The sequence below is a fragment of the Ambystoma mexicanum genome, chromosome 13 (assembly GCF_040938575.1).
Source record: "Ambystoma mexicanum isolate Mex_15411 chromosome 13, UKY_AmexF1_1, whole genome shotgun sequence".
NCBI classification, from domain to species: Eukaryota; Metazoa; Chordata; class Amphibia; order Caudata; family Ambystomatidae; genus Ambystoma; species Ambystoma mexicanum.
Genome location: NC_090938.1, coordinates 566755024 through 566769350, shown reverse-complemented (window position 1 = coordinate 566769350; position 14327 = coordinate 566755024). Strand labels below are relative to the sequence as shown.

Genomic DNA, 14327 nt, shown 5'->3' with positions numbered 1-14327 from the left:
AGGACAGAAGACTGAGACCCTTCTTGGACTTACGAAGCTTCAACAAATTCCTCAGGAAGGACAGGTTCAAGATGGTAACCCTTTCTCAGATCCTTCAGGCTCTCCAACTCCAAGACCTAGTTGGTGTCACTGGACTTTCAGGATGCTTACTTTTATGTTCCAATCCATTTCAAGCACAGAAGGTACCTGAGGTTCGCGGTTGGTGGTTCTCATTTTCAGTTTCGAGTTCTGCCATTTGGACTGACCTCCGCCACAAGGGTTTTTACCAAGCTGTTGGCGGTTGTGACAGCGAGTCTCAGGAGAGGGGAGTCTGGACGATTGGTTGATCAGAGCTGTATCTTTGGAACAAGCTCAGATCCAGCTAGATTATGTCTGCCACTTCCTTCACAAACTGGGCTTCTCCCTCAATTTAAAGAAGTCACAGATGATACCATCACAGAGAATCCAGTTCATTGGAGCGGTCCTGGACTCTTCCCTGGGAAAAGCCTTGCCACCAGAGGTGAGGGCTCAAGATATTCTGCAGATGGTCACAAAGTTTCAAAATGCCCAACGTCTCCCAGCCTTCGACTTTTTGAGGTTGCTAGGCCTCATGGCATCCTGCATCTTCCTCGTGCCAGAGGCTCGCCTGAGAATGAGATCTCTTCAGTGGGCACTGAGAACTCAGTGGTCGCAATTCTCAGGGAGAATGACAGACCTCCTTCAGATTCCGGACAAAGTGGCTCGAGACCTTCAGTGGTGGGCCTGCCAGAAAAACATCTTGAAGGGGGAACTGTTTTGGCAACCATGGCCGGAGAGAACAGTAGTCACAGATGCCTCACTCACAGGGTGGGGAGCCCATACCAACGACTTGACCTTCAGCGGTCATTGGTCTCTATCGGAGTCCAGACTACATATCAAGCTGTTAGAGCTGAGAGCAATCAGACTAGCGCTGAAGGATTTTCTGACATCTGTACATCGGGAAAATTTCCTGATAATGACGGAGAACACAGTGGCCATGCACTACCTCAACAAAAGAGGAGGCATAGGATCACTGCCACTGTGCAGAGAGGCAATGCAGCTCTGGTTTTGGGCAATTCAAGAAGGAATCTCTCTATCGGCAGTCCACCTAGCTGGAGAGAAGAACTTGACGGCGGATGCTCTGAGCAGGCAGGGCACAGTCTCCCACGAGTGGGAACTAGCCCAGGAAGTCCTTCAGGAGATCTTCGCCCTTTGGGGAACCCCTCAAGTGGATCTGTTTGCCACCCGTACAAACAGAAAGTGCGATCTGTTTTGCTCAAGGGAATTTCCCCCGAGAGGAGCTCTAGGGGACGCGTTCGTAGTGGACTGGGAGTTTCCACTTCTGTACGCGTTTCCACCAGTCCCTGTCATTCCTCGAATGACCAGGAGGTTGAGAAGATTCTGGAGAACCATGATCCTAATTGCCCCAGGCTGGGCCAGGAGAACGTGGTACCCGGACCTTCTGGACATGCCCAAATGCCCTCCAATTCGTCTTCCACTCAAGGAGAATCTTCTCTCACAGAAGGGAGGTCAGGTTCTCCATCCAGACATCAGAACTTTCAACCTTCACGCCTGGCTTCTGAAAGGTTGAGATACAAGGATTGGGACCTCCCTGATGATGTCATGGAGGTGTTGCTTTCGGCCAGAAGGCCAGCAACAAAGTCTTTATACTGCTGCCGTTGGAACAAGTTTTGCAGTTGGTGTAGAGAAGAGAATATCGACCCCTTTTCATGTGGTACACCAACGGTGTTATCCTTTCTACTCTACTTGGCAAATTCAGGCCTTCAAGTTGGCACTATCAAGGGCTACCTCGCAGCTCTATCGATCTTAAAGCGCACTGCGGAGGAGCCTTTGTATTTGAAATTATCCTTAGTAATAAAATTTCTAAAAGGATTGACTAATGTCTACCCTCCAAGACCTTTCCTGGTTCCTTTATGGGACTTAAATTTAGTCTTAAATTTCCTGATGGGTACTCCTTTCGAACCACTCCACTCTTGTTCGCTAAGATTTCTCACCCTTAAAACTGTCTTGTTAGTGTCTTTAACATCTGCTAGAATGATGAGCCAATTACAAGCTCTATCTTGTAAACCCCCTCATACAATTTTTCATAAAGACAAGGTTGTCCTACAGGTGAAGCCTAATTTCCTCCCAAAGGTGATTTCTGAATTCCACATCACTCAGAGAATTACTTTACCTTCATTCTATCCGCCTCCCCATCCGGGGAAAGAGGACGAAAGGCTGCATAGGCTGGACCCAAGGCGAGCTTTAAGCTTTTACATCAGCAGACTTGCTAGGATTAGGCAAGCAGACCAACTGTTAGTGGGTTACTCAGGGCACAAGCTGGGACTACCGATAACAAAACAAACCATTTCCAGATGGATTATTTTGGCCATCTTGGAATGCTACAAACTGGCAGGGAAAGATCCTCCTCAAAATCTTAGGGCTCAATCAACCAGGGGTATCGCAGCCTCCAAAGAGGGGTTCCGGTTCGAAGCATTTGTGCGGCTGCCACATGGTCGTCCGCACATACCTTCACAAGATTTTACAACCTGGATTCCTCCTCTAGTCAAGAGACTAGGTTTGGCAAAGCCGTATTACATTCGGTTCATTCCTGAAAGGAAACATGGCGTTTTACTCCCACCTCCAATTGCACACCACTGCTATGGGAGACTATCAAAGATAAGGAATACGTCGGAGGACACAATTCCTTCGAAGAACAAGTTACTTCTTACCTTGTAACGTTCTTTCAATGGGATGTTCCTCCCGACGTATTCCTTATTGCCCCTCCCATCCATCCCCGCAGTAATACTTCCCTTGTGGTTGCAGTTTATGCTCCTTCAAGGTCAATAACCAATTAATGTAAAACAACTGTTAATGTCAAAACGGAACTGAGCAACGGATGCTGCGCGAGTCTATTTATACGCGTGGTGACGTTGATGCCGATACGGAGGCCGTCGAGGGACATCGGCTCGAGGGACGTCGACGCGCAGCGCCCTCTACTGAAAAAAAATTCCGAGGCCAGCAAGCTGGGAGATGATCTATCAAAGATAAGGAATACGTCGGAGGAACATCCCATCGAAAGAACGTTACAAGGTAAGAAGTAACCTGTTCTTCTAAATTATCACTGCTATGGGAGTCTATCATAGATGAGGAATGCGTGGGAGGACACAATCCATTCTAAGAACAAGTTACTTACCAACTGATAACGTTCTTTCAACTGGATGTTCCTCCCACATATTCCTCATCGCCCCTCCCATCCTACCCCACTGTACAATTTACGTAATTTACACTTTGCGTTTCACGAAGAGCTTACAGTCTGGGACACGACTAAATGATTAGTTGATTATTCGAAAAAACAGAACTGAGGCCAACGCACGCAGTACAAGCTGTTTATACGGCTGGTGATGTCGACACGCTACGGAGACTGTCGAGGGACATAGACTCCATGACCTTGTGCACAGCGCCCAGTGGCGAGAATTTTTTTTTTCTCGAAAGCAGCAAAGCTGAAGAGATACGAATATCATAAATGAGGAATACGTGGGAGGAACAACCAGTCAAAAAAATGTTACCAGTTGCTAAGTAACTTGTTATTCTCATGGGAAGTATGGCCATTAAGTCAGCAAATGCCACACGTGCAATGGCAAATTTACTTTCACCCTATGGGAATGTATATCGATGGCGGCTGATCATATCACTGAAGGGGAAGAAAGAGACGTTTTCCTAAATAATGTTATGGATGGGAATGATGCAATGTGTGCATCCCTTCAGACTGGTTTCAACTGTGCTGACAGTATCAGCAGAGCTGTGGTGGCTAGCTCTGTAATGCACAGATTTGCCTGGTTGAGGATGTCTGGTTGTGCCCCGGATTCGCAATCCCGACTCCTTAACATGCCTGTTGATGGCACACATTTATCTGGCAACAGGGCTGATGAGACCGTGGAGAAACAGCAGCCAAATCCTTTGGTGCTGCAATCAGACAGCCACAAACTTGCCCCACTGCGACAGCTTGGAGAGGCAGGCCCTTTTACTATGGTACGACGTCCTTTAATCGCCTTCATTTTCATCCCCTGGCATTTTAAAGTGCAAATTACAACGAATATGCTCATCGAATTTTTCCGGGGGATGTTTGGGAAAGGGCAGATAAGGATTTGGATGGGTATTCAATAGCCAAAAATAAGTGTAGGAGGCGGGCCTTTGGGGGAAACAACAAAATAACGATGAACATTTTCATTGGAAAGTACACGTAAAATGACAGGGGATGAAATTGCAGGCGATGAAATGACATTGCACCTTTGCTATTACTCCTCAGTTGGAAGGAGGAGACGAGTGTCGAATCAACGGGGTCTGAGAAGTTTCCCCCGTGGTGGACTGTGGAGAGGTGCTAAGACCGCCCAGGCAACGACTACTTTACCCTCAGCCGCTGCTTCAGCTGCCTCAAAACCTCTTTGAGGCCTTAATCCACAAGACCCAGCTGGGAGGCAGACTCTCACAGCATCTGCAAGAATGGCGGGGTATTACTTCAGATGCATGGGCATTGGAAAGGGTAACCCAGGTTTACTGCCTTCCCTTTCTAAAAAGGCCTCGGGATCATACATCGAGGAACAACTCTTTCAAACTTCCAGATCCGCTCCTTGTGCAAAAAATGTTGACCCTGCTGGAGAAAGGTGCTATAGAACCAGTACCTGTAGCAGAGAGAAACCAGGGTTGCTATTCCCTTTACTTTCTAATCCCCAAAAAGGACTGAGGAGTGGGACCCACCTTGGACTTAAGAGACTTGAACAAGTTCCTTAGGAAGGACAAGTTGAAGATGGTTACCCTTTCTCAGATCCTTCACGCCCTCCAGCTTCAGGACTAGATGGTATCATTGGACATTCAGGATGCTTACTTTCATGTGCCAATCCATCACAAGCACAGAGGGTACCTGAGGTTCACCGTTGGCGGTTCTCATGATCAATTTTGAATTCTTACTTTTGGGCTGACCTCCGCCCCAAGGGCTTTTTCACTAAGCTGATGGCGGTGGTGGCAGCAAGTCTCAGTAGGGAGAGGGGATTCATGTCTACCCCTACCTGGACAATTGGCTGATCCGGGCTTGTTCTACCAAACAGACCCTGGAACATCTCAGCTTCACCTGTCACTCCCTCTACATACTGGGCTTCTCCCTCAACGTCAAGTAGTCCCACATGATACCCTCTCAAAGACTCCAATTCATCAGGCAGTCCGAGATGCATCCTGGGAAAGCTTCACCACCTGAGGCGAGGGCTCAATACATTCTGCAGATGGTTACCAAATTTCAGAGTGCCCAACGTCTTCCGGCCTTCAACTTTTTTGAGGTTACTCTACCTCATGGCATCCTACATTTTCCTGGTGCCAGAGGCTCTCCCATGGGCTCTCCGGATTCAATGGTCCCAATTCTCAGGCAGGATGTCGGACCTTCTTCAGGTACCAAACAGAGTCGCATAGGACATCCTGTGGTGGGCCAGCGCGGATAACATTCTGAAGGGAGAACCCTTTTGGCAACCATGGCTGGAGATAATTATAATTGTAGTAACGGACGCCTCACTCACAAGGTGGGGAGCCCACTCCAACAATCCGACAATAAGCGCGAGTTGGTCTCTATCAGAGTCCAAACTACACATCAACCTTTTGGAGCTGAAGGCCATCAGACTAGCGCTGAAGAGGCTTGCATGAGAATGAGATCCCTTCAATGGTCTCTCGGAACACAATGGTCTCAGTTCTCGGGCAACATGTCAGACCTACTTCAGGTTCCAAGCAGGGTCGCACAGGATGTTCTGTTGTGGGCCTGCGAGGACAATTTTCTGAAGGAAAACCTTTTGGGCAAACTTGTCCGGAGATAACAGTAGTGATGGGCGCCTCACTCACGGGATGGGGAGCAAATGCAACGATGTGACAATCAGCTGTCGTTGGTCTACATCAGAGTCCAAACTACATATCGATCTTTTGGAGCTGGGGGAAATCAGACTAGCGCTGAAGGTCTTTCTGCCCTCTGTACAGGGAAAGAATGCCCTGATAATGTCGGACAACACAGTGGCCCTGTACTACCTCAACAAGAGAGGTGGTGTAGGGTCATTACCACTGTGCAGAGAGGCAATGCTGCTCTGGTTCTGGGCAATTCATGAAGGAATCTGCGTATCTGCAGTTCACCTAGCCGGAGAGGAGAACACGGCAGCGTACGCTCTGAGCGGGCAGAGCACAGTTTCCCATGAGTGGGAACTAGCTCAGGAAGTCCTTCAAGAGATCTTCACCCATTGAGTGACCCCTCAAGTTGATCCGGTTCACACCGGTTGCAAACAGAAGTGTGAGCTGTACTGCTCCAGGGAATTTCCCCCAAGAGGAGCTCCTTGGGATGTGTTCGTAGTGGACTGGGAGTTTCCACTCCTGTCTGAATTTTTCCAGTCCCCGTCATTCAAGTGATCAGGAGGTTGAGAAAGTTTGGGAAATCCATGATCCTAATTGCTCCAGATTGTGCCAGAAGGAAATGGTACCCAGACCTTCTGGACATGTCCATCTGCCTTCCAATACGTCTGCCACAAAGAGAGGACCTTCTGCCGCGAGAGGGAGCTCTGGTTCTCCATCCAGGGGTTAAGACCCTCAGCCTTCATGCATGGCTTCTGAGAGGTTGAGATATAAGGATTGGGACCTTGCGGACGACATAATGGAGGTTGTGCTTTCAGCCAGAAGGGCAGCAATGAAATCCTTATACCTCTGTCGTTGGAACTAGTTCTGCAGCTGGTACAGAGACAACAATATGGACCCTTTTACATGCAACACACCTATGGTGTTATCGTTCTTGTTACACCTGGCTAATCTGGGGCTCCAAGTTGGCCCAATTAAAGGCCATCTGGCAGCGCCATAAATTTTCAAGCGCTCATCTGAAGAGGTATCTTTCTTCAAATTGCCATTTAGTGATTCAATTTCTAAAGGGATTGACAAATGTATTCCCTCCAATCCCATTTCAGGTTCCAGTTTGGGATGTCAATTTGGTTTTGATATTTCTCGTGTGCTCCCTTCAAGCTTATTCATTCCTGCCCTCTAAGGTTACTAACTATGAAGACCATCCTTTTGGTTGCTCTTACATCAGCCTGTAGGCTGAGTGAATTCCAAGCCATGTCCTGCAAGCCTCCTTACACAGTCTTCTTTAAGGATAGAGGGGTCATTAAGGTTAAACCTGCTTTCTTACCAAAAACTGTCTGTTTCATTTAATGCAACAAATCATACTTCCAGCTTTTTATCCTCCACCTCCTCTTGCAAACAAAGGGGAGAGATTACACAGGCTTGACTCAAGGCCTGCACTTAGCTTCTACTTATCCAGGATGTCTAAGTTAAGACATGATGATCAACATTTTGTTGGTTATACGGGCCATAAATTGGGTATGGCTGTCTCAAAATAAACCCTATCCAGGTGTATCATTTTAGGAATTTCTGAATGCTACAGATTTGCATTAAAAGATCTTCCTTTGAGTTTCAGGGCTCATTCGACCAGGGGCATAGGTGCTTCCTCTGCCTTACAGAGGGGAGTCTAATTCAGGATATTTGTGCAGCATCCACATGATCCTCCGTCCACACATTCACCAAGCAATATAGTCTATACTCTTCCTCTGGCTGGGAAGTTGGTTTTGGGAAGGCTGTGTTACATTCTGTACACACAAATCAATAAGGAACTCATAAATTCTTATTCGAGACTGAAAATTCTGACTCCCACCTCCAATAAATGCAAAAACTGCTTTGGGAGTCAAATCATAAGATTAGGAATACGTGGGAGGACCAAATCAATTCGAAGAGCAAGTTACTTACCCGTGGTAACGTTCTTTTCAATTGGATGTTCCACCCACGTATTCCTCATGCCCCTCCGAGCATACCCTGCTGTAGAATTTCCTTGTTGTTGCAGTTTATGCTCTTTCAGGGGGGGTACCTGTCGGGTGTAAGGTGAATCAATACTCATAAAAACATAACTGAAGCCAAGGGTTGCTGCGCACACTATATACCAGTGATGACGACAACATTGAGACAGAGGCCCTCGAGGGACATCCGTTCGACAGGCATTCATGCGCAGCGCCTTCTGGAAAACATTTCCGAAGCAGCTAAAGCTGGATATGGAGAGATCATACAATGAGGAATACGTGAGAGGAACATCCAATCGAAATAAAGTTACCACGGGTAAGTAACTTGTTCTTCCATATGCCCTCCCTTTGTCCCACTAATAAGTTGCATATTTGTACCTCTCTGAAATGGAATGGATGGTTTGAGCGGGGAGGATGCACACTGGTAGAAGGTCCTTAGTGGTTGTGTTACCTCCCTCTCCCATATGCCCTATGCTGTTTTGTCTTTTCATTTTGACACGTGTGTTGGGCTCCAGTACTGTCCCTTTCTAAGTGTTTAATATCCCCTGTGTGTGCTGGAAAGGAGACTATGGACTCAGAGACCAGAAGTCACAATGTTGGGTAGCTTTTACAATTTTGTTTGTAAGTGTAAGTACTAGCTGCTAAATTATGATTAAGACCACTTTTGTCTGCTTCTGAACAGGGCATCTAACCGGGAAGCACGAGAGACACTTCTCCATCTCTGGATGTCCCCTGTATCACAATCTGTCAGCTGATGAATGCAAGGTAAACCACGTTTTTTCTTGATTTTGGATTGTCCCCATAGTGGGTGATACAAAGGCCAAGCAGTAAAAACGCCTGGCTATGGTTTTTTGGTGTCCATTCATTAATCTTGTAGCAAGAAGCTTCGATACACTTGCTCATGCCTGCCTGGAATTCTTCAGCCGTATTCCAGGGACGATCCTGCTTGCTTTGTTTGGGTGCATGCATTGCAGTGGGACTGATAGACTTGTGCTGATTTCCAGGTAAGAGCTCACAGCCGGGATAAACTGATAGAGGAGAGGATGCTGTCCCACAATCAGGATGACAATAACAGACATGCAACCAGGCACCAGGTAGGCTTCATTGCTCTGGTGTTGGTCTATGTCTTCTGCCGAAGGGCATCTGTGTTTCTGTAAAATACTTTCAGCCAGGAGTGGTAATTGTGCTAAAATTACACTTCTTCGCAGTTTTTGAACCAGTTTTGGGATGTCAGTGAAACTAGCATGGATGTATTGACCAAGAGGCAGGGATGTTAGAGCAGTGCTGCACCAGGTCGGGTTGGCAGGTGGCAGCGATGGTTGTACTTCAATTGCAACTGGGCATTGCAGGTTAGCTTGAGTGCGATCATTAGAAAAGCACGTTAGTCCAAATGTTTCTCACTAGCGAGGCGTGCTGGTGGTCAGTAATGAGATTTATTTCGGTTTAGTTGTGCTTATATACATGCAAGTATGAAGTCATTGGATCCATATTTTGGTACCCTGTTTAAGTGTTATGGGGGTTGCAGTAGTGGAACGGTTGTGCATCAGCAGAGTTCTGTGTACTGATCTCATTTATATGACTGGACACCTACAGCAGATGGCTAAAACCCATCCACACGTGTGATCAAGCCCCCAGGCTGTATGCATCAGCCACGCATTACAAATATTGAGTTTTGGGATAAGGACAAGGCAGTGATTAGATAGTTCCTTCATTTGTAATAGTTATTTGTATATGTGTTAATGTGCTGTTGTCGGAAACGATATGTCGATGTTTAATCAATCTGCTCGATCATATTGTGCAATCCGTTTATGCCTAAGGTTGCTATGAACTTAAAACAGGCACTTCGAGGAATCGCGAGTTAACCGGCTATTATTGTCGTTAAAAGGAGAACTTGTAATATGAGATGGCAATCATTTATTCTTATTGATGAATTTGTGTTGGATATGCAGTTTATACGTTTAATGTTAATCCTGAATGGACCAATATAAAACCTGCTCTTCCCAAGGCGATTCTTCTATAATGCTCGGCATCTATTATTTTTAATGTAACATGGTGACTTCGCGCCACCTGGTGGTCTTTTAGATGTACTGTTGGCTTTCAGTGTTAAAAGCTTTGCATGTCCTTAATTCAGTTCTTATTTTCTTCCTTTTTCCTTCCTTTACCTCATTCTTTCTCCCTGTCTTTCTTAATTTCCTCCTTTTTTCTACCACTTTTCTTGCTTTTGTGTATAATCTTTTTATTCTTTTGTATTCCTTCATTCCATTTCCTTCAATCTTGTTTTCTTCTTTTACTTTAATTTGCACAAGGTGCTCCTGATTTCCCCCTCCTCACCCATCTACCACGGTACTTGTATGTAAATCCCTCTAACAATATACTACTTTCTCTTCCCCCTACGCCAGTATTCCTCCAGCCCTCCACTCAGTCCTCGCTTTCTGTGTCCCCCGCCCCAAATCCCCATACTTGTCCCCTTCCCCTCACCACGAATTCCCCAACCTCAGAATTGCATGACCCCTACCAATGCTGCTCCTAACTCGTCTCCTTACCCCCGCATCATAAATTGGTCGATTAGACTAACAGACCAATCACCAATCAGTCTATCGTGTCGACCGGTTTATGACAAGCAGATTGACCCAACTATTAGTTGGGAATCAATCAAGAGAGCCAATACCGATTGTGCATCTGAATTCTGAAAATCCCGAGGGCTATAAGATCGCAGAGTGACACAAAAAGTAGGTTAATTCCCTATCTTCTGAAGTCCCTCAAACCCATGAGCTGTGACAGTGTTCAGCAGATTCTAAGCTATTATCTGACTAAATGCGTTGATAAAATATTTAAATCAGTTTTGCTTTCAGAGAAGACTGTTACTACGGTGAAATAACATAACGAAAATCTTTATAAGGATTTTCATTTGGTGAAGGGCTGATATTCATTAAAAGCATTGAATCAGATTTATATTAATCGATATAGATCATCAAATGAATCAATTCAGGCTTCTCTACCATGGTTATGTTTTACGTAAACATAGAGAGACTGTCTCTAAATTTAATTGATTGAACCATCACTCTATAGGTGGCAAATTGTGCACTTTAGAGTATTATGTTCCCTCCTGTGAGCAAAATAGCAACATGAAGTCAAAAGACTTATCAGCAGCACAGTGAAGTGCAGCCTTATTATTTTAATGTCGGAATATTAAAAATGTTTTTAAAATTGTGGATCAACTAATTGGAAGTACGGTAGTTCTCTTGATGTTGCTAACATTTATCTGAGTCAATTCTCTGCGCTGCCCACCTCCGCAGGGCACTGTTCGTTTTTAACAATTTACGAACATAAACATGTGCTTGGTTGGCTGATGTTTTGATTGTTTTTGACAATTTTAGTTTATACTTTTCGTTGCACTTCTCTCCCACTCCTTTCAAGCATCAGTGGATGTTTGTGTTGCTACATTTTGTACTCCAGTTTGGAAAGTTTTTGGAAGGATAAAACCTGCTTGACATGTTGTAGAGCTAACTCAATGGACAAAGGTATCCAATGCAGATACACGCACGCAGATACACAAACACTTTGAAGGTGACTGGCTAGACTCCCTTGTACACTCTGGCTTTTATTCTTCTGTGTCTAATACAATGAGTGCAATTAAGTTGTGTAATCCACCTGTTATCAGCGCCTAGAAAGTGTTGACTGGATTTGTAGATGATGCAGCATAAAAGGCAGGTAACGATTATCATAAAATACAATTGGCTGTGTGGCAGGTTCCAGATGGCAGAAACACCTTACAGGTTGTCATGCTTGTTACCTCTTCCTTTTTCTTACCAGGCACCAACTGAAAGACAAATCCGGTACAAGGAGAAGGTGTCGGAGCTGCGAAAAAAGAGAAACTCTGGCTTGACCAAGGAGCAGAAGGAGAAATACATGGTATGGGACAGCCATGCTTTCTGCAGGTGGCTCTGGCCTTGGCTTCAGTTGTTTTCTTTTAGCATGGGGGCGGGGAGGATTGCCTCAGCTGAAAAGTACTGATTAGTTCTGAGGTCTTTGGGCAGACATCTAAGCTGTTTGCTGGTTGAGAAAGGTGATTGGTGTGGAGAGGATGAAACGGGGTCTACATTTTGGCAGCCCCACTTTATGCAGACTATGGCTTATTTTGGTTGAGAGAAGTGAGAGTGGGAGGCATAAGAGATAAACAGGCCTTGCACAGGAATGCATGAGAATGGTATGGTATTGATTCTGGCTCAACATTGAGGATCGAACTATGCTTTGAATGGATTGTGTCCTCCCACGCATTCCTCATCTTTGAAATAGAATATCCAGATTCAGCTGCTTCTAAATGTTTTTTTCTTCAGTTGAGGGTGCTGTGTGTCGATGCGGTTGACTCGATGTCCCCCATCTCGAGAATTATGTTATCAGAGGTATATTTAGCATGCGCAGCGCCCGTGGTCTTCAGTTCTGTTTTTCAAAGTTAATGCTTTGAGAACTATGGCGCGCTTCAGTATTTCCTTCACGAAAATGTCTTAGTCTTCGGCACCGACTACCTCGAAGACCGGGTTTAAAAAGTGTCAAGACTGCAATGCCAAGATGTCACTGACCAATCCACATCGAGTATGCTTGTGGTATCTCGATGTGGAGTAAAAGACATCGGCTTGGTCAAAGTGTCATTCGATGACCTGGAAAAGCTCTGAAGGACTGTAAGGGGAAATTGGCGGTAGGTAGATTCCCTAAGAAATCCCCATCGACGAAACCTGATGATGCAAGAGGCGACTCTCTTTGAAGAACGAAGGCAAAATGGTCCAGGTCAAGGAGCGGCTCCCACCTTCATCATTGAGGTTGTTGAAGAAGAGGCACCATAGGTCGCATACTTTGACATCCTCGTCCGACTCCTCTCCTGAGAGAGCTATATTCTGTCCTACTAAGGCCTCCACTCCTACCGAATCGGAAGCATTCAGGCTAGAAATGCATAAAATATTTGAGAACCCGAAACCCTCGACAAGCCATGCTCCTACTGCGCCTACTAAAGCCAGTAAGGAAATGGCTCAAACCAAATTCTGCACACCCTTGAGCCCGGGACGAAGGCCAGATCCACATCGAGAGGCGTCTAGGCCTCGACACGATGAGAAATCGAGTGATCCTTTGAGTCATAAGTCGAAAGACAAGCAGAGGTTGAGGTCCAGCTGTGCCATCGACTCCATCTGGCCCATCGACACCAATGGCACCATCGAAACCTTTGGTGCCATTGAAGTTGAAAACGTTTTTCTCGAAGTCATTAACGACTCCTTCGGCATCAGGCTTGACATTTTCAAAGCCCTCAATGCCTTTACCTGAAAAAAACCTCATTCCTTTACCAAGAAAGGATTTCTTTAAATGTCTGATTATGAGGACATTGAGCCATCTGATAATGATGCACCCTTTGGTTTACAGTATGGAACGCCAAATGTCCCTTATAGCTTAATTTCAGAATTGTCCAGACTGAAAGATCTATATGAAAATTATTTGCAGACAGCCAGTGGAGTGGACACTTCACCAAAATTAAAATTTGAAATGCCTGAGTCAGATGATTATGCAGATGCCCCCGTACAGGCAGTTGATGACCAGGGTAGTGGATTACCTTGGATGGAGCAGACCTGCCTTCCCTTTCGGACAAAATGACCTTACAGACATTCTTGATAAAGGTCCTCAAAAAGATCCCATCTTACCTTTTCACATTGCTCTTCAGAAGAGAGTAAGTGCCAATTGGGAAGCAGCACAGTCAAGTCCGGCAGTAAATAACTTGACAAGAAAATACCGTCCAAGTAGTGACCCCAGCTACTTATCAAAACACCCTACCCCAGAAAGTCTGGTGGTGCAGGCGGCAACCGCTACATCAAAACAGGCTGCCTATCCAACCGTCCAACAGTATAGGGATTATAAAAGCATAGATGCCTGGTCAAGAAAGGTATTTTCTGCTGGGAGCATGGCTCTTAAATCAGCCACCCCCCATGTGCTTTTGCAAAGTTGTCATACACTCTAAGGGACTGCATTTCTATGGCGGCTGAGCATATTCCTGAAGGGGGGAAAGGAAGGGTTTCTTACCCATTGTTAAGGATGGCAAGGAAGCCATGTGCGCAAGTCTCTTCAGTCGCGTCTGGATTCTGCTGGCAGCATCAGCAGAGCCATGGTGGCAGGCACTGTAATTCGCAGATTTGCGCGATTGAAAGTCTGGATTTTCACAGAATGTACAATCTAGATTCCTTAACAGTCCTTTTGACATGTCTCACCTTTTTGGCAGCAAGGCTGACGAAAGCCTTGAGAAGCTGCAGACCTCAAAGGCAGCATCCAAACCTTTGGGTGGTGCTATTCGTCAAGTCTTTGCTTTTTCACCCCAGTGGACCATCTTGGAGGCGTAGATCCTTTAGCTACTATTCAGTTGAAAGAGCGAGAGAAATGGCTGGTCAAAGAGGCCAAAGTATATTCCCTTGTGGTCGACCAAGGAGAGGTGCAAAG

At 45.7% G+C, this 14327-nt stretch overlaps 1 protein-coding gene across 6 annotated transcripts in view; it reads left to right on the top strand.

Annotated features, from left to right (window-relative positions):
- Positions 1-14327, top strand: part of KAT7 (lysine acetyltransferase 7) — a 1354088-nt gene that overhangs the window by 681905 nt on the left and 657856 nt on the right. For 3 of the 6 annotated variants that reach the window (XM_069634368.1, XM_069634372.1, XM_069634369.1), the window contains exons 6-8: positions 8539-8621; positions 8861-8950; positions 11670-11768. In XM_069634368.1, the coding sequence (XP_069490469.1) occupies positions 8539-8621; positions 8861-8950; positions 11670-11768 (272 nt within the window). The remainder of the gene's footprint in view (positions 1-8538; positions 8622-8860; positions 8951-11669; positions 11769-14327) is intronic. The other 3 variants (XM_069634370.1, XM_069634373.1, XM_069634371.1) reach the window with 1 other exon arrangement.